The 22,058-nt window shown below is 48.2% G+C and overlaps 1 protein-coding gene across 4 annotated transcripts in view; it reads left to right on the forward strand.

Annotated features, from left to right (window-relative positions):
* Positions 1 to 9,639, forward strand: part of SH3GL3 (SH3 domain containing GRB2 like 3, endophilin A3) — a 129,708-nt gene extending 120,069 nt beyond the window's left edge. For 3 of the 4 annotated variants that reach the window (XM_032836846.1, XM_032836847.1, XM_032836849.1), the window contains one exon: positions 8,959 to 9,639. In XM_032836846.1, the coding sequence (XP_032692737.1) occupies positions 8,959 to 9,164 (206 nt within the window). In that variant the 3' untranslated portion in view covers positions 9,165 to 9,639. Of the gene's footprint in view, positions 1 to 687; positions 823 to 8,958 lie in introns of those variants that run through there. The other variant, XM_032836848.1, reaches the window with a different exon arrangement.
* Positions 9,640 to 22,058: the final 12,419 nt, after the last annotated feature.

The following is a 22,058-nucleotide window of genomic DNA, read 5'->3' on the forward strand; positions in this document are numbered from 1 at the left end:
TTCCAAATAATTTTTCTGCAAGGGCTTGAGATTTTAGATTGGGAAAAGAAAAATTTCAATTTGAACCAAACCTCATAGGTTGAGGGGGGTGCCTGGCCGGGAGGGAGTAAGCGCTCACTGGGTGTTGGAGAGGAGTCAGAACTGGACTCCAGTTTGAATTTGAATCCGGTCTGTGCCCCTGCGGGTTAAAAGGCGAACTACCCCATTGTCCAATGGTGCAGGCAAAGCCAGCTCTCAGCGTCACCTTGGTGCGCAGCCAAAGCCTCCAGAGGGAGGCTCGTGTCCGTTCCCGGTTGGGGGTAACTCCACCCGTGAACAGGAAACTTGTTCTCTGCAGCCCCACGGGTAGCATTGGTGGTAAGGAAACACCCCCCCCGCCCCCGAACTTCCAGATTTCCGCCCAGGAAGTAGGCAGAACGGGAGCCTACCTGGCCCAGACAGGTGTTACCTGCTGGCCTCAGTATTAGATGGGCTGTGAGGTCACAGGGAGGTCCAGATCCTGGCTCTTGGTTACTCCTGCTGGGTCTCAAGCTCATGCTCGAGAGAGCAGATATTACCACCGTGACTGCACGGGGTTATCCTAAGATCATGTCGATCGGAGGTGCTGGGCAGGGTGCTTGCCACGGAGCAAGAGCCTGCCCCCGCTGTGGCTGTTTGTGTGACCTAACTGGTTATCTGATTTCTTAGCCTACAGCAGACTGGAAGCAGCAGATTAGAAAGGCCGAGGGACGGCTTCGGGAAGGTCCACTGACGGCAGGAAAGTGACAGGTCACAGCCCGGCGACAAGGGAGGAAAGAGAAAGACTTAAAAAAAAAAAAACCAACCAAACAAAAAAACAAAGCAGGAACAAAAAGTCAAAAGGCACAGCAGTCTGGGGCATTTACTAAAAGACAAAGAGCTGTCTTCAGGTCAGTAGCTTCTGGTAGACGCCAGACCTTGTTCCGTGATGGGCACACACGTCGACAACCGTCGTATAACTCTCGTCTCTCTCTGCCCCCTTTCCCTTCCAAAAAATAGGACTAGGGGATCGAGGGGGCATCACAGCTTACCTTTTCAGTGGGGACACCTTGCTCCAGGTGCGTCTAGGGAATGAAGTCCCCAGAGGCAGCACTAGCAGACAAGAGCAAGTGGGGGGCTCCTGCGAGGGTCTGGAAGGGACCCAAGTTTAAGTCCAGCAAAGAATGGCAGGATTTTTGTGCTACGGAGAGAAGCATGCCCCCTGCCGCGGGGACCTCTCCCTGCCTCTCCCCCTCCACCACAGTCAGTGCCAGGAGCAGAAGTCCAGCCCTGGAGAACTGGCCCCCAGATCCTGGCATGTAGCAAAGGGGCAAGGGGAGCACAGGAGCAGACCAGGCTGCAGAAACCCAGGGCTATCAGATGCCACGTTCACTCTGGTGGCTACCGTGCCACCTAGAGTCAACTCCTGTGTTTGTTTTGTTTTTTTTGTTTTTGTTTTCTCACGGAAGCCTGAGCTGCCCACTCAGAAGCAGGCGCTCAGGCAGAGGAAAGCAGGACTGGGAATAAGTAGGCAAAGGACATCTCTGGAGCATGTGGGACCTGGTAGACCTTTGAGGGCCAGGGAGGGCTGTAGGAGAGAACGCTCCCAAAGAATGTTCCAGGGCCTGGGAGCTCCCCGGAGCAGGCCAGGCTCCGAAGCCCAACTGATAGACCCCGCCCCCTGCCCTCACGCCCACCCCTGGCCTGGGGTTGGTTCAGAAGCTGAGTGGGGATAATCTCACAGGCCAGTGATTTTCAGGCCAAGAGCAGACTCTGGACCCAGATGGAGGCCACGTCTCAGCACCACTGCTGAGTTCCTTTGAACTTGTGAATGCCTTCATTCCTCCATCCACCAAACTGCGGGGAGTCATGGTACCAGAGTAAAGCCACGGATGTCAGGGAGCCACTTAGAATATTGTCCTGGCACTGAGGGTTATGATGTCATCCCCGTTGCTGGTGGGACCATGGGACCACGAGCAGAAGGAGAGCGCTGGGCATCTCCGTGTGAGTGAGGGGCCCTCTGCACCTGGGACTTGGGGACACAGAAGGGAGGATGGGGAAGGGCACTCCCCAGAACTTTAGTGTTGTTAAAACGATAAGAGGGGACCCAGTATTGTTAGGTACCAGGCCATAGTATTGCCAAGAGGGCAGGGAACATACTTTAGGGAAACACGAGTTCCCTGCCTCTTGTGCATTCGCAACGCAGTACGCACTCACCGCACACCTGGCCCCCTTGAAACTCCTGTGTTACGGTCTCCTTTTTCTCTTTTTTCTCCTAATGGTGTGGATCAGGACTTGAATAATAAATATTTAACAGGGACCCTCCTTTTTCCCTGTTAAAATAATCTTTGTTGTGGTGCTTTCACAAGGAAGACTGTTTTTCCCACCTCTGCTCTCATGTTACGTTAAGCCAGGGCTCGGGAGTAAGAGAAAATAAACACGGGCCCCTTGGCCAGGGCAGGCAGGCGGAGGCAGCATCTGTGGGGTGGCCCGGACTGGGGCTGGGGGCGTCAGCCACCTGCCGGACAGCATGGGCCACTCCTCAGCCAGCAAGGTGTGCCCAAGCTCAAGGAGCAGTGGCTGCGATGCCCCAGGGGACAGAAGGAACGAGGTGTCCCCAGAGTCGGTACACTGGATAGAACCCACCTTTCCTTATGGGAAGGTTTCTGCAGAGGTGCTGGCTTCTGATGGTGGGAAGCTGGGGGTCCCATGCAGGTGTTCGTGTCTGGTCTGGCAAGGAAGACCCCGCCCCCATTCTGCCCGGCCCCGTGGGCTCCATCCCATGCTGACTCCGACCCCTCTTTGGTGGAGAGGGCAACTTCCTACATTATCACTTCGGTGGGCAGAAGCTTGACTTCTCTTAAGTGAACTGAGCTTGCTTATGCGTCTCCATTTAGAGCAGTGGGGGAAACAAGTTAATCTTTTTTCCATTTCTACTGTTGGCCAAAAAAAAGAAAAAAAATTAATCTTTTTTCCATCTCTTCTAATGGTGGAAAAAACCATAATCTTGCCATTTTAAGGTAACCCAGTCTCTTCCAGTAGAAAGTACAGTAGCCGTTTATCACTTGGTCAGTTCAGGACTTAAACCCCGTCTATTCCGTCGAGACTCCTTGTCAGGGCAGCTCGTCTTTCTCGCAGACCCCCTCCTCCGCACACCGCTCCCCCAGGATGTTGCCCGGAGGCCAGGGGACGTTGCACGGACGTCACGGTGGCAGGCAGGGGGCTGGTCTGGGGCTGAGCTGCTCGCACCGCTGGGATCATTTGTCACTCCGGGCCCAGCTCCGTGGGCCAGGGCCCTGCTCTGGCTTGTGGGGGCTCAGCATCCTGCCCGCCCCAGGCCATCTTTGGTCCAGCTGTCCCCTTCCCCACAGCACCTCCTCACTTCCGGAGGGCACTTGAGATGTGTTCCAAGGCCATGGGGAGCCAGGGGTGGCTCCCTCAGGCCCCTGCCTGTGTAATTACACCTCCCCACCAGGCTGGCTGGGAGCACTTGGAGGATGTGCCTCCTCCCAGAGTTCCAGTGGGAAGTGGAGCCCAAGACCCCCCCAACCCCACCCTGGGTAGACTCAGGGGAGCATTTCAGTCTTCTTGCCCACCCTCTTCTCTCTCCAGCCCCTTCTCCGCCTCTAGAAAGAGCTCGTAGGTCTTCTCTAGTGGCAGGAAATAGCCCTTCCTTCTCCATGGCTTGTAATCAAATCTCCATGCTCTGGGTTCTTCACATCCTGGTTCCTTGGACTCCAGAAGTCAGTCTGTCTGTCTGTCTGTCTGTCTCTCTGCCTCTTAAATCTCATAAAAGCCCACCTGGCTCTGGTCTGGGCATGAAAGCCTGTAAACCTCGGCTTTCACACCAGTTTGTGGCTGAAATGGCATGATTTGGGAACCTAGAAGTTGCAACATTGACTGTGTTGTGCATGTGCAGGCTCTCCTCTCTCCCTAAAGTAAGGGAGGCTGCAGTCCTTGGGCTGAAGGCCCCCAACAGTGGAAATGACCCAGCTCGACAAAGGCACTGGGTGATATTCCAGAATATCGTCCTACTGCTGCTGTAGGCCAGGACAGCCAACCCCAGCTCCGGTGGCACTGCATGCAGTGCTGGGGGCTGTGCAGACATGGCCGGAGAGCCAGGTGCTCACGCCTTGCCTGAGTCAGGGAACTGTGGCCTGCCTCATGACGCCAGCACACCGCCTCTCAGGAGAGACGCCATATTTGGGGCTCACTTGCTGATGGAGTGTGATATGAGCGCTGGTCGTTTTCCAGCTCTTAGAAAACCCAAGTGGGCAGCGTGGCAATGGTCCCTTGCCTAGAATAAATGAAGTGAGGAGTGAGTGATGTGTCTTTTCCCTGATTTGTTCAGTGTGTGTGCCAGCCGTGCACACGCAGGCGCATGCCGCTGGCTGGTGGGCAGGGTGAGTGTGTGCCTGCCATTCAGCATTGATTTTAGTCACTGCAGGTAGCTTGCAGAGTCAACGGGAGGAAAAAATGTTATGTTGTTACACCCTTGATCAGTGTGATAACCCATAAAATGTCTTGGCGACCCTTAGCGGTGTCACAGATCATGTAGGAGGTGACATCAGGGTAGACCCAGGCTGGGAGCCCTGGTGTCTGGTTCTGGCTTTGCCATTAGCCCTGGGGGCCAGGCTGTTGTGACCTCTTGGAGGTATCACTGTGTCTTCTTCAAAAAGAGAGCGGTCCATGGACGGCCACCAGATACCCTTCTAGCACCGACATTTCACGTTCAAGGAAATCTTGATGATTTCTAAGATCATCCAAAATGACCGTGTGGTTTGGCACCTGACTCCATCTCCCTCTTCAGTGCGCTGGGAGGGCAAGACATGCTATAAGGCTAGTAATCACTTCGATAGACCACATTACAACTGGTATTCATTAATAGAGTTGACTTCAACTCAACAGTCCAAGTTGGCGTGGATTTTCAGTGCCCCAGCTCACCTGGCTAGGCATTGCCTTTCCAAAGGAAAATGCAGGCTAAACTCAGTTTCCAGTGCTCTGAAGCGATGGAACGTCATTCTGTTCAAATGCAAGATAACGAACTGGACCTCGTGTTGAAGTCCTTCCATGGCCACCATTAGGACAAAAGGAATATAGGAAGTTGGGATGGGACGGAGGCATGTCCTGGAAGGAGCCATCCAAGTGCTAGAAACATCGCCTGCCTTCTAGAGACTACAGTGCACGTGGATTCAGGTTCTGAAAGGCTCCTCTCCCTGTAAGTCACCACACAGGAAGGAGCGTCCTCCCTGGAGAGGGAGAAGTGGGTCACCTCCCCTTTCCCTACCGGCTGAAACTCCTCTACACTCCCAAGCTCTGGTTGAAGAAAGTGACCGAAGGGAAGGCCGTTAGGCGGGTGATTTGCAACCTCCCTTGGACCCTGGAGACACCTGAGAAATTTTAAAAATCCTGAGGCCCTGGTCCCAGGGTCAGAGCTTCATGATTTCACTGGCCTAGGGTTCCGCTGACGAAGAACTTATTAGTCAGCCGCCATGTTGAGAGCCACTATGACAGGAAGACAAGGGGTCATCTCAGCTCCACGGAGAACTTCACTGATGAACAGCCTGCAAGGGAAGGAGGGCTTGGCTCCTGCTCCCACCTGGGTGTGGACAGCGTGCTGGGAAGGTCAGGAGTGGGGCTGGCCCTGAAGGAGGGCCGCCCCGCCTGTCAGAGAAATGAACGGGCCCCATGCAGGGATCTGCTGCCCAGGACTGAGGGGCTCCTCATTTGACCAACCAGAGAAATACCCAAATATCTCCTATCTTTCCGGGGACATGAAAGGTTTGGTGAGGAAGGAACATAATCTTGAGTAGAACTTGTTTCAACTCTCAAAGTCAAGAGAGAGAGAAAGAAGGATGTTTCATAAGAACAGAAAAAGGAAGTAAGAACAGAAAGCATCAAATAGGATGGCAGAGGTGAGATGACGTGCATGGATAGTTCAATCCTGTGCAGGGATTAAGCTCTTCCTAGAGGACTTGGACCATGAACCTGGAGTGGTCTCGACCTGGGACACTGCCTCCCACCTTTGCAGACCTCGCTGTGCTAGTGTGACCAAAGAAACAGGGCCATGAGGAGTTGGCTATGGATGGCGTGGAGACCTCCCTGGTCTCCTTCTGGACGGCCTGTTGGGCCTTCTGCTGGAGGCCTCTGCCCCTGGGATGGTTGCCAGGTAGACCGGGGGTGTGGTTTTCCTGGGGCGGGGCTGGCTTCCTTCCAGCTCCATCTTCCCTGGGACAGTCATGTCTGCGCTGGACTCAGCAGTGTCCATGCCCTTGACCTGTCTGGGTCGGGCATCACCTCCCATGCCCAGGGCAGCCTCAGCTACTCCATGTGGAATCATGAGAACCACTGAGGCCACATGTCCCCGTGAGAGGCTATGGTGAGCTGGACCAGGATGACCCCCTCTCCTTCCCAGACATTCTACGTCACCATCATAAACTCTCCGAGAAAGCATTCTACGTTCAGAAATCCACAAGCCAAGATAACTGGGGACAAATTGTTTCAAATCTTCAAGTTCGAATATTTTAGAAAATAGAAAAAAAGTTTATTTTTTAAAGCTGACATGCTCTGATATCAAGGCCTGACCAGAGTATAAAAAGGGAGAAATTTCACTTTTAAATATAGATGGAAAAATTTTAAATAGTAACAAATTTAGTCTAGCTCTAGGATAAAAGTATCACCCACGAGAAAGTCGTTCCTGCCGGGCCTGTAGTGGTCATCAGTCATTAAAAATATTCCGGGGCTGCCTGGGTGGCTGAAGTGGTTAAGCAGCTGACTGGATTTTGGCTCAGGTCCTGATCTCAGGGTCCTGGGATCGAGCCCCATATTGGGCTCCATGCTAGGTGGGGGAGTCTGCTTGAAGATTCCCTCTCTCCCTCTGCCTCTCGCCCTGCTCATGCTCTTCCTCTCTCTCGAATAAATAAATACATCTTTGAAAAAAGAGTAGTAAAAAAATATGATCCATTTAAAATCAAAATGAGATTTTTTTAAAGTAATTGCTACGCCCAATATGGGGCTCGAACTCACTATCCTGAAATCGAGCGCTGTATGCTCTACTGACTGAACCAGCCAGGTACCCCCCAAAATGAAATTTCGAGGGGGGGAACTCAATAAAGTTGACCAGTGGAATGATTTCATGAGGTTAGGAAATGAGGAGCTTACCTTGTTAATTATTAACGCTTAACCTTAAAGCTACAATATTTAAAATGATACATTGTTAGTTTCCTGAGTGGATCAGTGGAAAAAATAGAAAACCCTGAAATACGTCCAAGTGCACGTGATCATTAAATATATGACAAAGATAAAAGCAGTATTTGAAGTCAGTGGAGGAATAATGGGTCCTTTAATGAGTTGTCTTGAGATAACTGCTTCAGTGTCATCAAAAATAAATAATGCCTCTATTGGCCAAAATTCAGTGGAATTAAAAGTAAAAATTTTCACATGAAGAAATTAAATCATTCCTGGGATGCATTTAATTGAATGAATGTGGAGGAGAAACTAGGGATGGAAAGGTCGATGAGCTTGACTGTGCTGATTAAAATTTCTGTGTGTTCTCTCTGTGTGCCAGAAACCCCCTTCCCTGCCCATCCCCAAGACACGCTCCAGAAACTAATGGAAGAAAACATAATACATATAAAAAATATTTATGACATTTTATAAGGGGCTTCTGAAACTTTTAAGACAAAAACAATGGGCAAATAAACTGGTAGTAAATGATTAAAGTCTTGGAACATTTGATGGTCCTATGAATAGTAAATTCCCTTCTGAAGTTTACCTTCAGGTGTTGATAGTGCATGTTTGTAAATAAACATGCATTAGGATGTTTTTCAAAGAGTTCTGTAGGAAAGCCAAGAGAAAACAAAAGAAAAAGAAGAAAAGAAGAGAGAGAAAGGAAGGAAGGACCTTATCTATCCAGCAATATAGGAGGTGAAATTATGTCATACAGTATGTCATAGCATGACACAGTGTGTCTGTGTCATACTGATAGAGTTGACAGCTGGTCAGCAATTGAAAGTCTTCTGGAAAGAGATTCACAATAATATGGATAGGAATGTTCTTTGATGAAAAGAATATATTTATGTAAATATACAGATATGTTCATCAAGACATCTGGAAGCTTCTCCACCAAAATGTTAATTTAACATTGGTTAGCTCTGGGTTAGTGGGTTGCAGGTGACTTCTCTCAATTTTACATGTTTTCCTCCCCCCTTCCCTAGTTCCCCCTCTCCCTCCCTCCCTCCCTTCTTTCTCCTCCCCTCTCCTCTCCCCTCCTCTCCTCTCCCTCCCCACCTCCCCTTCCTTCTCTCCTCCAACCCTTTCTTACTATTGCCATGTTTTAGTTTTGAAATTAGAAAATAACTATTTGAAAAACCTTATTCCGAGAACTTCTGGCTTCACACAGGGAGCCCAGCACGTCAGGCTGGTCTGTGAATAGTTTGTCCTCTCCCGTGTCACGCTCTGCCTCATTCCAGCTCCTGGTCACCAGCTCCGGGAAGATGTCCCGACCACCCAGGCCTTTCCTGCCTCCTTCCCTGAGCTTCTGAGCTATAAGTGATTCTCCACCTCATCTGTGTCCTTTAAATCTCATCTGTGTCCTTTAAATGTCCCACACATACTGTCCGGTGTCCACAAAGAAACCATAAGCTCCCTGAGGACAGGGGTCGGGGCTTGGAATTCTGTGTCTCCCTCGGGCTCCAGGCCGAGGGGAGGAGCTGCTTTTGGGGAGGGGGGCTGGGCCTGACTCCTCCAGATGGGAGTACCCAAGGGAAAAGCCCAAAGCCTTGGGCCTAGGAGGTCAGCGAGGGCGTCCTGGGGCTAGCAGCAATGAGTGGCCGAGCTGGCCCTGTGGGGAGGAAGCCGGGGCCATGCTGCTCATGACCTCTCCAGCTCTCCAGCTCCCACTCCTCCAGGGACAATGTATCACATTAATCTGTACTTTTTGTCTCCATATAATGTGGACAGGTTCTAACGTTCCCATGGACCAGCCCTGCTGTCGTGGTCTCTATGATTTTGAACCAGAAAACCAAGGAGAACTAGGATTTAAAGAAGGGGACATCATTACATTAACCAATCAAATAGATGAAAACTGGTATGAGGGGTTGCTACACGGAGAGTCTGGATTCTTCCCCATTAACTATGTTGAAGTGATCGTGCCTTTACCTCAGTAAATGTGTAACTCACACTTTGGACATACTTTCATAACTGAAATGAATTCACACCAGTGTTCTCCCAGTGTGGTGGTCTGTGACATCCTTGTTCTTTGACCAACCTAATGACTTTTGTAGGTGTGTTCTCTTTATAATGTATTTTGTATCCGTTTCGTTTGTATAAATGATTTTCCTGTCTTAGCTACATGAAACTATAGTTTTTTGTTTTTTTTTTTTTTTTTTTTTTTTTTTTTGCTTATTGTCCTAAAAGTTATCGGTTCAATAAATGTTTGTGCTTCTTGTTGCTAAAAAGAAATCGCGGTTATGTCCAGGAATTGCCCGTTTATATCCCTCAGCTGCAACGGAATGCAAAATTTGAAACTTAAGAAATGCTAAATATTTTGTTTCCTGACATTACTGGTGTCATCCGGTCTTTCCTTATGTTCTAGCTGACTGTGACTCGCCCAATAAACATGACACACCATGTTGGCAAAAGGCCTCGGCTGTTCTTCATGTTGAATTGCTTTCCAGGCGTGGTGGGGTCCAGCTGTAAACTGGCCCCTTGCCTCGGGGCTGGCCAGCGGGTCCCAGTGTGGGTGCCTGGGTGCTTCTTACTGAGTCAGCAGTGTGAGAGGGAGGCTTCACTGTCCCCCAGTTCAGACACAGCACACCCTCCTTCCACCTCAGGGATAGAAAACTCTTCCATGCACTGTCAAGTCCATTTAAAGAGCGCGTAGCACAAGCTTCGGCTGCTGCCCGATACCCGGTAGGTATTTCACGCCGGTCCTGTTGGAGTGCTCAGGAGGGAGCAGGAGCAGGAGTTGGGTTGAGGTACAGTAACAAGACCGCTCGGGGTCAGAGAACCAGCCCCTGGCCTCGCTCAGAGTACAGACTCAGGTGTACTTTGATCCAGGGGTGCCACAGCACCATCAAGTAGGGGCGAGTACCCTTTCTCCTTCCACAGAGAAGAAGACTCATCGGATGGCTTGCCCACGATCCAACAACCCGTGGTGTGAGGGGAGTTTGAACTGCAACCCACTGCCCATTGAGGTGCCCACGGCGGTCACCAGGCTGGACTTTGCTTTTCACGGACGTTAGTTCCAAATGCTCAGCAGCCAGGTTGGTTCCAGGAGATCAGAACCAGACTGCTCAGTCTTCTGGGTCCTTGGTACATCAGTAAAGTCCCAACAACATTCTGGACATTTTTCTTCCTTTCTCTTCCCACCAGCTCCCTTCCCTGATACCTTCTCTAAAGCAGCTGTATACATAGCGTCCATAATAAATAATAATAATGACTAACACTGATGGAGTGCCTGCTGTGCTCCAGGTGCTGCTATGCGTGTTTAAATGAATAAACCCAATCCTATCAACCCATTTTGCAGATAAGAGAACTGAGACTCGGCTAAGGCTGGGGATAACCTGCCCACAGTCAGTCATGGAATGCCAGAGCCGGGCTCCTGACCTAGGTGGTCTCCCTGCCACGCCTGTGTTCTCCCCACCTCTCCCACACTGCCCCTCATCCTATGTGTTTGCCCCCACATACTCGCAAATTAGCTTTTTATACCCCACCAGCTCTCCGTCTCTAGTGGCCATGTTTGAAGTTTATCAAAGAGAAGAAGTGCAGAGCCATTCTCGCTGCCTGTAATACGCTTCCGAGTCTTGTCTGGGAAAGAAACTAATTGCAGTTAACTGAGTTAATAAGCAGTCGCTGCAGAAGCTGCACTTATAGACTGGGGCGGGGGGTGCGGGTCGGGGGAGGTTTCAGTAAATGGCTCCCCTCTTTCCCTTGTGAGTTCTAAATAAACCAGGTCATTAGTTGGGGGTTAAAACAGGTAAGAGCCAGTGTGCAACCTGCATTGTGAGGCTGTGTCAGACAGTGGAGCGAAAGCATCTGCTAACGGAATCCTAAAGGGCTCAGACGCACTCACCTGGTCCAGTCTGGAAAGGGTCACCCGCTCTTACAGGGACAAACCTTCAACACTGAGCTTCCCGCACGGCTGCCAACGGTCAAGAACGCCCGTTCCCTGCGTGTAGGCCGCCTTCCAAGGAGGGGCTGGGATACTGGTGCCCCGTTCCTAACTCAAACTCAAGCCAAGGAACTCAACTAGCTAGGGCTATTTGGAGAAAATCCCTCCTCACTGAAACTGGGAGAATGGGGAGAAAAGGTATTTCTCTTTGGGGAATGAAGATGAGCATAGTTCAAAGAAGACCCAAATTGTCAGAAGCCCAGACGGACCTATGTAGAAGGGGAAATGGAGTATTTATAAGAAATAGCCCTTACAATGGTTTTTAGAATGAGTTTATAACCAATCAGTATGGTGAGAAAAGAAAAAAAAAAATGGCCCGAAGATTGAAAAGCAAGAAATAAAACTGTTTCTCCCTCTCTCTCTCTCTCTCTTTTTTTTTTTTTCAGAAAACAAGAAGACAAGGTTGGATATGTAGAAAATTCTTAATCTACAAAAAAAAATTAGCTAACATAATATATATACTAATATATAGTATATATACTAACATATATATTACAAATTTATCAAGATCATGAGATAGCAGACAAAAATCAATACGTTTCTGTATACTGGAAATAATTATTAAATGTTAGATTTAATAATGAAAAAATTTCGTAAGAGCAGCAGAAAGTACAAAAACAGTTTTGAACAAAAGCTATGCAAGACCTTCACACTGACAAGTGTACAACTTTGCATATAGAAATTGAATACCTAATAAATGGACAGAAATGCAAGTATTGTTAAAATGTCTGTTCCTAGGGCCCCTGGGTGGCTCAGTCGGTTAAGCATCTGACTCTTGGTTTCAGCTCCAGTCACGATCTCAGGGTCATGGGCTCAAACCCCTCAGCAGGCTCTATGCTGGGCATGGAGTCTGGGATTCTCTCCTTCCCTTTCTCCCTCCCTCTTTCCTTCTACTCTTCCCCCTGCTCAAGCTCATTCGCTCTCAAATCTTAAAAAAAAAAAAAAAAAACCACAGAGGAAAATGTCTTCATAACCTGTAAATGGGCATAATTTCTTAGGACACAAAAAAGCACTAACCCCCCCCCAAACAAAATTGATAAATTAGACATAATTAAAATTAAAAACTTCTGGGGTGGCTTGGTGGCTCACTTGGTTAAATGTCCAACTCTTGACCTTGGCTCAGGTCTTAATCTCATGGCCATGAGTTTGAGCCCTGCATTGGGCTCCACACGGGGCAGGAAGCCTACTTAAAAAAAAGAAAAAAAAGTTTTTAATTTCTGCTCATCAAAGAATGCCATTTAAAAAAGTAATAAAAAGGGCATCTGGGTGGCTCAGTGGGTTAAGCCTCTGCCTTCGGCTCAGGTCACGATCCCAGGGTCCTGGGATCGAGTCCCGCATCGGGCTCTCTGCTCAGCAGGGAGCCTGCTTCCCTCTCTCTCTCTGCCTGCCTCTCTGCCTACTTGTGACCGCTGTCTGTCAAATAAATAAATAAAATCTTTAAAAAAAAAGTAATAAAAAGACAAACCACAGATGAAAGTATTCATAATGCATGTCTGGAAGAAAATAGTCATGATACATATTATCTTTGACTATAGACTTATATTCAGAATATGTCAAAAATTCTCACGAGTCAATAATAAGCAATTAAAAATGGCCCAAAGATTCGAAGACACGCTTCCCAGAAAAAGGTGTGTAATTACCCAGTAAGCACATGGGAAAGTGTTCAACATTATCCATCATCATCAGGGACAGACCCTTCAGCCGTACCAAAGAGGCTTAGAAGTCTATTCCCAGAGACAATAGCAAACGTGGGGTGTAGGGCTAACACATTACAATCTAATTTGTAGCAAATAGGTTCTAGTGATCATTACTGAAAAAGAAACCATAGTTTAGAGCTGCGTTACCTACAGGAAAATAGGCAGTGGGCATGGACGGTTGTGTCCCCCTGCTTCTAAGTCTCTGCCCAAGGTTCCAGCATCCGTAGACACAAAAACAAAGCCATCAAAGATACCTGAGTGACAGCGTAGCCCATAACGTTGAAGCAACTCCTGCTGAAATCCACATCATTGGAGCAAGATCAGAAATTGACTAGACATATATTTAGGACACTAAAGAGGGTAGGGATGAAGGGAAACGGAGAGAGAAGGCGCAATTGGGTTAGTTGACAGTGTCCTAATTGGAAGTCTCCTCCTGCTTGAGAGGAAGGACTGCAGATCAGGTTGGGTCCGAGGTAAGGGGATTAGGGCTCCTAGGGATGTCTTGTGAATTTGTGCTACACTACACGGGACAGCCAGCTTGGCCTCCAGTCCATGTGTTCTTGACAACACTGGGTCTGGGTTGAGGGACACCAGCTGGTGTGGGCAGTACTACATGGCCATGTCTGGACAACAGCTTTGACCTCACCTCATGCTGAAGATACTTTTGATCGCTCAAGAAACCCTGTAATACACCAACCAAAACATCCTGGAGAGAGGAAATGCTTCAGTTATTTGCGTTTTATCATTCCTTGGTCTATAGGAAAAGTCCCTTCTGCTGCAGATGGGTAGGCGCTTAGAAAGAACTCCGTACTCCATTTAAGGAGCAGAACGCAAGCGTCTGGCCGTGCCACAAATCCTCCCCGCTGCCTCCAGGGGGCAGTCTCACAAGGGCAGGTCAGTGGTAGCCACTTTGACGAATTCTGTTCCTTGGCTCCTCCATGGATTTCTTTGAAACAACCCCGGAATCCTATAAGCAAGAAAGTGTTATGGGCACATCGGTAAGTGTCCGTGTTGCAGGCAGACAACATTTTGTAGCTCGGCTGGTGAGCAGGGCAACTCGGCTAGACTGGAAGGGATAGAGAGCGTGATCTAAGGAGCGAAATTCAAAATTTGATGGGAATGTTGGCGTTTTAGGAAACGTGGCAGGCAAAACACAGAAGGACACGGTCAGGAGTCCATGCCGATCGCAGACCCTGGAAGTCAGCCCAGGAGGCAGGGCTGGCTCCCTGTGCAGCTGCCTTTTTAGAGGGAGAAGGGGAATTGGCCGGGATTATTGTCAGAGATGCTATGTACTCAGGGGAGCAGCCCAGCGTTTGTGCAGGGAACTCGATCGGTCACACTTTCAGGATCATCGAGGGGCCTGGGGTGAGTCACCAGCAGATCTTGTACTTAGTTAGCATCAGCACCCAAACACAAGAAATATAGTCATTTCCTGCCTGGGAATTTGGTAAAGGAAGATATTTTATATCCAGATTTGGGGCATGTTTACGTTAGCATGTTGCTGTTAGAGTAGCTTCGCGTCTTTTGGTCTCAGTTGTACAATCTCTGATAAGCTATGTCAGACAACAAGGTTAGACGTACTTTCAGGCAGCATCGAGAATACAGAATATAGAGTTCAGGTCTTGGTGGTGACAGTGGATAGAATAAGGGTCACCAGAAGCTATGTCCGAGGCTTAACCTCCCAGAACCCGAGAATGTGACCTTACTTGGAAATAGGGTCTTTATAGACGCAGTTAAGTGAAGGATCTTAAGATCCTGGATCAGGGAGGGGGGCCCTAAATCTACTAATCGCTTCCTTACAAGAAAAAGGAGAGGGATATTTGTCACAAGGCAGACATGGTCGGTGGGGGGGGTTGGTCATGAGAAGATCACATGGAGACAGGGGCAGAGCTGGGAGGGACTCAGCCCATAGTCGAGGGAGACCCGAAGCCACCAGAAGCAGGAAGAGGCGAGGAAGGGTTCTCCCCCAGGGCCATCGGCCAGAGCGCAGACTTGGCGACACCTTGACTTCCGACTTCTGCCCGCCAGAGCAGCAAGAGAATGCATTCGCGTTGTTTGCAGCCACCCGCTGCGGTCGTCTGTTACAGCGGCCCCGGGGAGCTCATGGAGTGGCCTTGGAGTTCATTCGATTCTTGCACTGTTTTAACTCACGTCAGAGTCCTCTGGGGAAAGTCTCCCCCGTCCCTGAGGACCCCTCTCTGCTGTGATATGTCTAACACGCAGAAGCAGCTCCGTTAGCGTGACTTCCCCACCCTCTCTGTGTCATCTCGTTCCTGAGCCCTGGGTCCAGAGGGAAGCAGAGTCGGAGGGCGAGCTTGGGAGAAGGGACTGAGGGACGGGGAGGACATGTGCTGTGCCCCCCACTTGCCGCTCTGGGGAGCAGCTCCCCTGCAGAGAGCGCCCAGATGCTCAGTTGCTGGGAGATGGGGTCTTACTGTGCGCTTCTCTTCGGGTTTAAAGCCGTGGTGTCTGGTTTACCGAGACAAGAGGAAGCGAGGGGATGGAGCTGGCAAGAGGCACGCAGGAGGGTACCACACAGGGGAGACCCCTCCACACCCCCTCACACTCACACACATGCGGAGAAGGCCGGCAGAGAGCATCCTTAGCCTGGCTCCCGGCGCGGGGTCGACAGCAATCCGCTTCTAATCAGCTACTGGAAAGAAGACTGGGTCGTGGGCTTGTGCGGTGAGGCCGTCCTGTCAGCAGAGTTTCTCATCCGGGAGTGTGTGGAAAACGCACATCCAGCCTTCTTCAAGATGTTCTCTCTCTCTCCCAAAGCCCCGGCACTCCAGCAACCTCCCCTTCTCCTTCTCATCTCTCAGACTCTGCACGCTGCTCTCCTCTGCCCTGCTCCTGGATCCCTTCTTCTCTGGGTCACGGCGTATAATTTATTAGTGGAAATTCTTCTGGTTCTTTCCAAGCCCAGGAGAAGTCTCCCAGCTGATCAAGCAGGGAAAGAATGTCCAACATTTTTTTTTTTAAAGATTTATTTATTTATTTATTTGAGAGAAAGAGAGAGAGAGAGAGCGCGCACGTGAGCGGGGGTGGGGAAGGACAAAGGGAGAAGAAGATTCCCCGCTGAGTGGGGAGCCCGAAGTGGGACTCGAGCCCACAACCCTGGGATCAAGACCTGAGCCAAAGGCAGGTGGTTAACCAACTGAGCCCCCCAGGCGCCCCAGAATCAGCCTGTCTTTAAAGACAGAGGGGTAAAGCATCATTGCCAACTGCATTGGTACTTTTCTTTTTTGCGCTTGTCCCCTTGCCTTCCCTGGAGAGCCAAGGGAGGACGCTGACGGCTGGGGTGGTGTGTAGCTCCCTTTCCTGGTCATGAGGGTGCTTGTTGGCAGAGCGACGGCTACTTGCCGTACCTCATCTCGGCGTCTCAGCTACGGGGAGGATTTTTTTCCCTGGTTTCTGGCACTTTCATATCATCTCCATTTAGTGGTTATGGTTAGATGGTTTGAGTAAAATAATTTGAGTTCAATTCATCTTGGATCCAAAGTTTCTACCTGACCTGAAATTTCATGTCAATACCAGGTTTTTTTGTTTTTTGTTTTGTTTTGTTTTGTTTTAATTTTCTTTTCCAATTTCTTTATTTATGCTTTGCAGAACACAGGACATTGTGTTCTCAGTTTTCCTGACGACATACATGAATTGAGGAATATCTGTTTCATGCCATCTTTTGGTTTCTTTCTTGATGTTCAAAAACAACAATAAAAACACACTGCTCTGGTGTATAGTTAATGGAAGAGCATTTAACAATTTCATGGGGAGTGCCACACAGGTCCCACTTCTTGCTTTGATGGTAAACCAGGGACCCAGGCTAGGATTGAATGTCCTACTTGCCTTGGAGGACTTGGGGGCTTCTGCGTCTTTCAGGCTGACGCTCACAACGGAAGAGCAAAGGAACAGAGTTGAGAAAACATGCTTCAAGCCTGAGTTTCTGAGCCATGAGCAAATGATGGATGAAGGCAGAAATCAAAATCAGAAACAAGTGTCCTCTTCTTCCTCTTACTTTCTCTGTATTAGTGAATGACACATGGTCCATGTAAAAAATCAGGGAGCCAGCCTTCACACATCTCTCCCTGGCACCCCCACCTTTTAAGTCATTCACCAAGTCCTGTTGATCCTGTCTCCCTAACAACTCTCCAGTCCATCAATTTCCTCCCATGTCCATGACCGCTGGTGCCAGGTTATGCTAATAGGACTCTCGCTTGGGTTATTAAACACACAGAGTAATCATTCCAATCTTATCACGCCACTGTGTGGGCAGATACTATACTAAGCAAGCCCTTGAGCTTAGGGTAAAGTCCAAAACCCCATAGCACAGCATGAGGGCCCTTCACAAACTTGACCCCTTGCTCACTTTTCTGCCCATTTAACTTGAGCCAATCCCATTTTCACTTTGTGCCGCAAATGTGTGTGTCTGCAGAGACTGCTTTATGCTACAGCAACAACTAAAAAAATCACAGGTTCGACAGATAAATGTAATTGCTTATTCGTGTAAGTCCCAAGGTATGTGGGATGACTGACTAAGCCAGCTGTCCTCGGGTCAGCAATCCAGCATCCTTTAACTTGTGGCTCATCATGGCCACGTACAGCATCTGTGTTAACTGCCCAAGGGGAAGAGAGGGACTGGAGAAACCACGGGGGCTCGTCACTGCCTCGACTCGGAAGAGATACACAGCAATTCCACTCTTATTTCACTGTCCACAATGAGTCACATGGCTCTGTGAGGATGCTGGGAATTGTAGGCTCCAAGAACGAGGCATAGGAGATGGGGTCCGGCGAATGTGCCACATTTTCTCTGCCACAACAAACATTTACAAAGCACGTGGTGGTTGAATGGGAACTTTTCATCTTTGGGCCTTTGCACGTTTTCCTTTTCGTCTGGAATTCTTACTTCACACCCAAACCTTCTCATGGATAATTCCTGCCCAGAACTATTTTTTGCAGAGGAATGCATGGGAATGCCAGACTAGAACCTCTTTCTCAGGATTCTGAAACCTGGAACAGTATTCTCGAAGCTGGCTTTTAACAGGCATCCTGAAAATGAGAGCTAAATGACATCCCTTTAAATTTGATTTTCTAATAAAATAAAAATGTTTACTTATATAGATTTTCATATCTCCCTGTGCGATAAAAAGAAGTTATGTTTAAATGGTGGGTTCAAAGTCAATCCAGAACTCTCTAGTTTTGGGTATGGTGTGATATCCAGCCCATTTCACAGCTGGTACCACTGAGAACATACTGAAAAAGAGAAATGAGAGGAACAAGCAACAGATGAACTATTTCTTAATTCTCTCTCTCTCTCTTTTTTTTCTTAAGAGAGCGTGAGCGGTGGAGGCGGAGCAGAGGGAGTGGGACAGAGAGAATCATAAGCAGGCTCAGCACCCAGCCCAACATGGGACTCAATCTCACAACCCTAAGATCATGACCTGAGCTGAAATCAAGAGTCAGATGCTTAATCAACCCAGCCACCCAGACACCCCGTTAATTCTTTAGTTGTAGGCACTGTATTACTTATTTACTAGTGTGTAACAAAGTATCACAAACCTGGTAGCTTCAAACAATACACATTCACACACTGAGTATCTGGCAGCTTCTGTATTTCAGAAATCCAGACAGGGCTCACCTGGATCCTCTGTTTCTGGGTCTCTCACAAGATTGCCATTAAAGGGTCAGTCAGGGCTGAGGTCTCATCTGAGACTTGACTGAGGAAGGATGCACTGCCAAGTTCACGTGGTTGATGGCAGAATTCAGTTGCTGCTTTTTTTTTTTTTTTTTTTTTTTGGCTGGTTGTCTGCTGGAGGTCCTCAGCGCCTTGCCACATGGGTCTCTATTACTAGCTCCCTTCAACCTATCAAATCAGGGAGAAGGTCTCCTGGTGAGAGGGAAGTTAGAATGTTAAATAACATAATCAAAGAAGTGCTATCCCTGTGCCTTTGTCAAATGCTTTGTGTGTGTGTGTGTGTGTGTGTGTAGTGTTATGGTTTTATCAACACAAATATGTGCACAAATTGTCTATTCATTTTCTTTTTTTAAAAGATGTTATTTATTTATTTGACAGACAGAGAACACAAGTAGGCAGAGAGGCAGGCAGAGAGAGAAGGGGGAAGCAGTCTCCCTGCTGAGCAGAGAGCCAGATGCGGGGCTCGATCCCAGGACTCTGAGACCATGACCTGAGCCAAAGGCAGAGGCTTTAACCCACTGAGCCACCCAGGCGCCCCATCTATTCATTTTCTTTGCTGCACAGCCTGGCACTGGGCTTGCTGACTCTGATGGCCAGCTGGGCTCCTCTTTCCAGGAGGTTCTGTGGTTCTTGGAGGAGACATCATGAACAATCTCTACACAATCTGTTGCATACCAGCAGTACTTCGAGCTCCTTGATGCTGTGCATTAGGAACTTCCAGAAGGTACTACGAACATGTGCTCTGTTTCTTTGCTGCTCCTGTAATCAGTGGTGGACATCAAGATCTGGCCCTGAATCTTTTATGTACCCTATTGTCAACGCCTTTGTGTTTCTGCCAGTTGTGCTTAATTTTGACATATAGGTCTGGCTGGTGCTGGATGTACTTCTTGGCCCTCTTTTTAATGATCGTGGGCTTTATCAGAGGTCTGAGAGTGGCCATGATGCCAAGCAGGAGACGGCTGCCACCTCTGCAGGTGGCACCGAGGAAGAGAGAGCTTGGTCGTATCTTATTTCTAGAAGTAAGTCACAGGTCCTCTCCACACTCAGGGGAGGGGATTACACAGTGGTGTGAATACCAGGAGACACAGGGGTCATCGGGGACCCCCGTTAGGGTATGTTCACTGCAGATACTCTGCAATGTTCCCTCAATTCCTTATGAGTCTGGAGATGCACACATAACTCCCATGTGTTATGTGGTCAGATAGGATTTGTTCCAGGGAATATGATGAATTTACTTGTTCCTCCCTAGATCTGATGCCCACCGCAGCCCTTTAAATTACTCTAAAATGCCTATTTGGAATAGTAGATTGGTTTTCATTGGAGAAAAAGTAGAGAAGGAGAATAGCTTTCTGATTTTATTTTAAACAAGATCCTGTGCCTGTATGTAAGCGTTAGCTATCAACTGAAACATCACTTCCCCTAGGAAATCTCTAACGCTCCTATGACTGTATGAATTGCCGTGGTACCTAATTTTTTCCATAGCTCCCTGTTCTGACACCTCTGGGAACATCTATCATACCCTATCTCATCTGCTCCTTCTGAAACGGGGTGATAGCTTATCATGCCACTGTGTTCCCAGGACCTAGCCCATGCCTGGCACAAAGTAGATTGTCAGTTAATGTACATTGCATTTCACTGCATTGAACTGAATTTTTCTTCGAATCTGAAGCTGACCAGTTGGGAATGGTGGGATCTAAAGAGAACTGGTTCTTCACACTCATCCACAGAACATTTTTGCCTGGGTCTTGGTAAAGAAGGGATAAAAATGTCTCATGAGGGGCGCCTGGGTGGCTCAGTTGGTTAAGCGGCTGCCTTCGGCTCAGGTCATGATCCTGGGGTCCTGGGATCGAGCCCTGCTTCAGGCTCTCCGCTCAGCTGGGAGTTAGCTTCTCCCTCTCCCTCTCTCTCAAATAAATAAATAAATAAATAAATAACATCTTTTTTTAAAAAAATTGCCTAATGGGCTATCAAAACCATCCCAAAGTAAGTGTGTTTTGCAAACCTAATACATAGAAATATGTTTTGTTGAACTTACATATGAAAAAAGACTTTTCAGGTATTCCTTAGTGGTATTTCCAACCCAAATATTGCCAAGCTGGCAGAGTAAGGAACATGGGGGGAAGCCGACTGAACAGGCGGGTCTCATTTTGTGGGGCAGGTGACACGCAGTGTGACACCAGAGAATAAGCCTCTTCTTAATGACTTGGAAGAAAACCGTTTTCACAATTTGAAACAACAGCCCGCACAGAAAAAAGCAAAACTAAACAAAGCAAAAAACCCAAAACGGTGTGTACAGGTACTTTGCGCTCTGTTCTTTTTTTGTGCAAATTGATCAACCCTGGAATAAAATCTCGGTCTCCTAGAGTCGTCGGAGGTGATGCTCTAGATGTGATTTTTTTCAGAAACGGAGTGAAGAAGTGAAGGAACGTATCTTGCTTGTTGTTGTTGTTGTTGTTGTTGTTGTTTTAATTTAACCCTTTTGTGATAGAATGTTTTTCTTTTCTTTTTTTTTTTAAGATTCTATTTATTTATTTGACAGACAGAGATCACAAGCAGGCAGAGAGGCAGGCAGAGAGAGAGGAAGAAGCAGGCTCCCCGCTGAGCAGAGAGCCCGATGTGGGGCTCGATCCCAGGACCCCGAGATAATGACCTGAGCCGAAGGCAGAGGCTTTAACCCACTGAGCCACCCAGGCTCGAATGTTTTTCTAAAATGTAACATGGACTTTAATACATCCATAAGTAGGGTCTAATGAACAAAGGCATTCATAAATAATCTGGATTTGTGAACACAAACCCAGTACTGTGCCATCACACAGTGATTTTCTGAAGTCATCTGAAGGGAATGAAACTGTCCCCAACTATGGTGGGGTTCCCCCCCCATCTCTTGTGCATTTTACAGTTCTTCAGTAGTGACTTTACATTGTTAATATCCCTTTTCTTAGCAGGCTTTATTTTCTTTCAAATTTACAGTTACAAAGTTACTAACTTTACTAAAGCTAACTTTAGTTAACTAAAGTTACTAACTAGTAGTAACTAAAGTTACTAACTTGACCAAGTTATTCTTGGGAGCCAGATGAACAGACACGTTGGAACTATGCACAAACAAAAGCATCAAGAGTCTGAGTCAGCCCCGAGTGTTTGCTCAGACACAATATGCTTATATCTGAGGTCAGGCGGATGTGCTCAGAGCACTTTCCTGTTCTGGCTGGGGTTAGGGCCACAGACATTGCCATGGCTGAGTCGTAGTTTAGGAAGGTGTTGTTATATTACACAAGAAGAGTATAGATACAATTTTGGATGTTACACTGGGAGGGTCCATTGACTCCAAGGTAGCCCAGAAAGCGGATGCTCAGAGAGGTGAAGTGACTTGCCCAGAATCCCCCAATTTGTGGCCATTCCTGGACCTCAGTGGTGGGTTTCCTGATGACAGCTCCAGTGTTCCCCACTCACCTTGTACCTCTCAGGGGAAGATAAGGGTTCTCAGGAGCAGAGTGAAATG

This window comes from Lontra canadensis, unplaced genomic scaffold (assembly GCF_010015895.1).
Source record: "Lontra canadensis isolate GAN:19392208 unplaced genomic scaffold, GSC_riverotter_1.0 scaffold94, whole genome shotgun sequence".
NCBI classification, from domain to species: Eukaryota; Metazoa; Chordata; class Mammalia; order Carnivora; family Mustelidae; genus Lontra; species Lontra canadensis.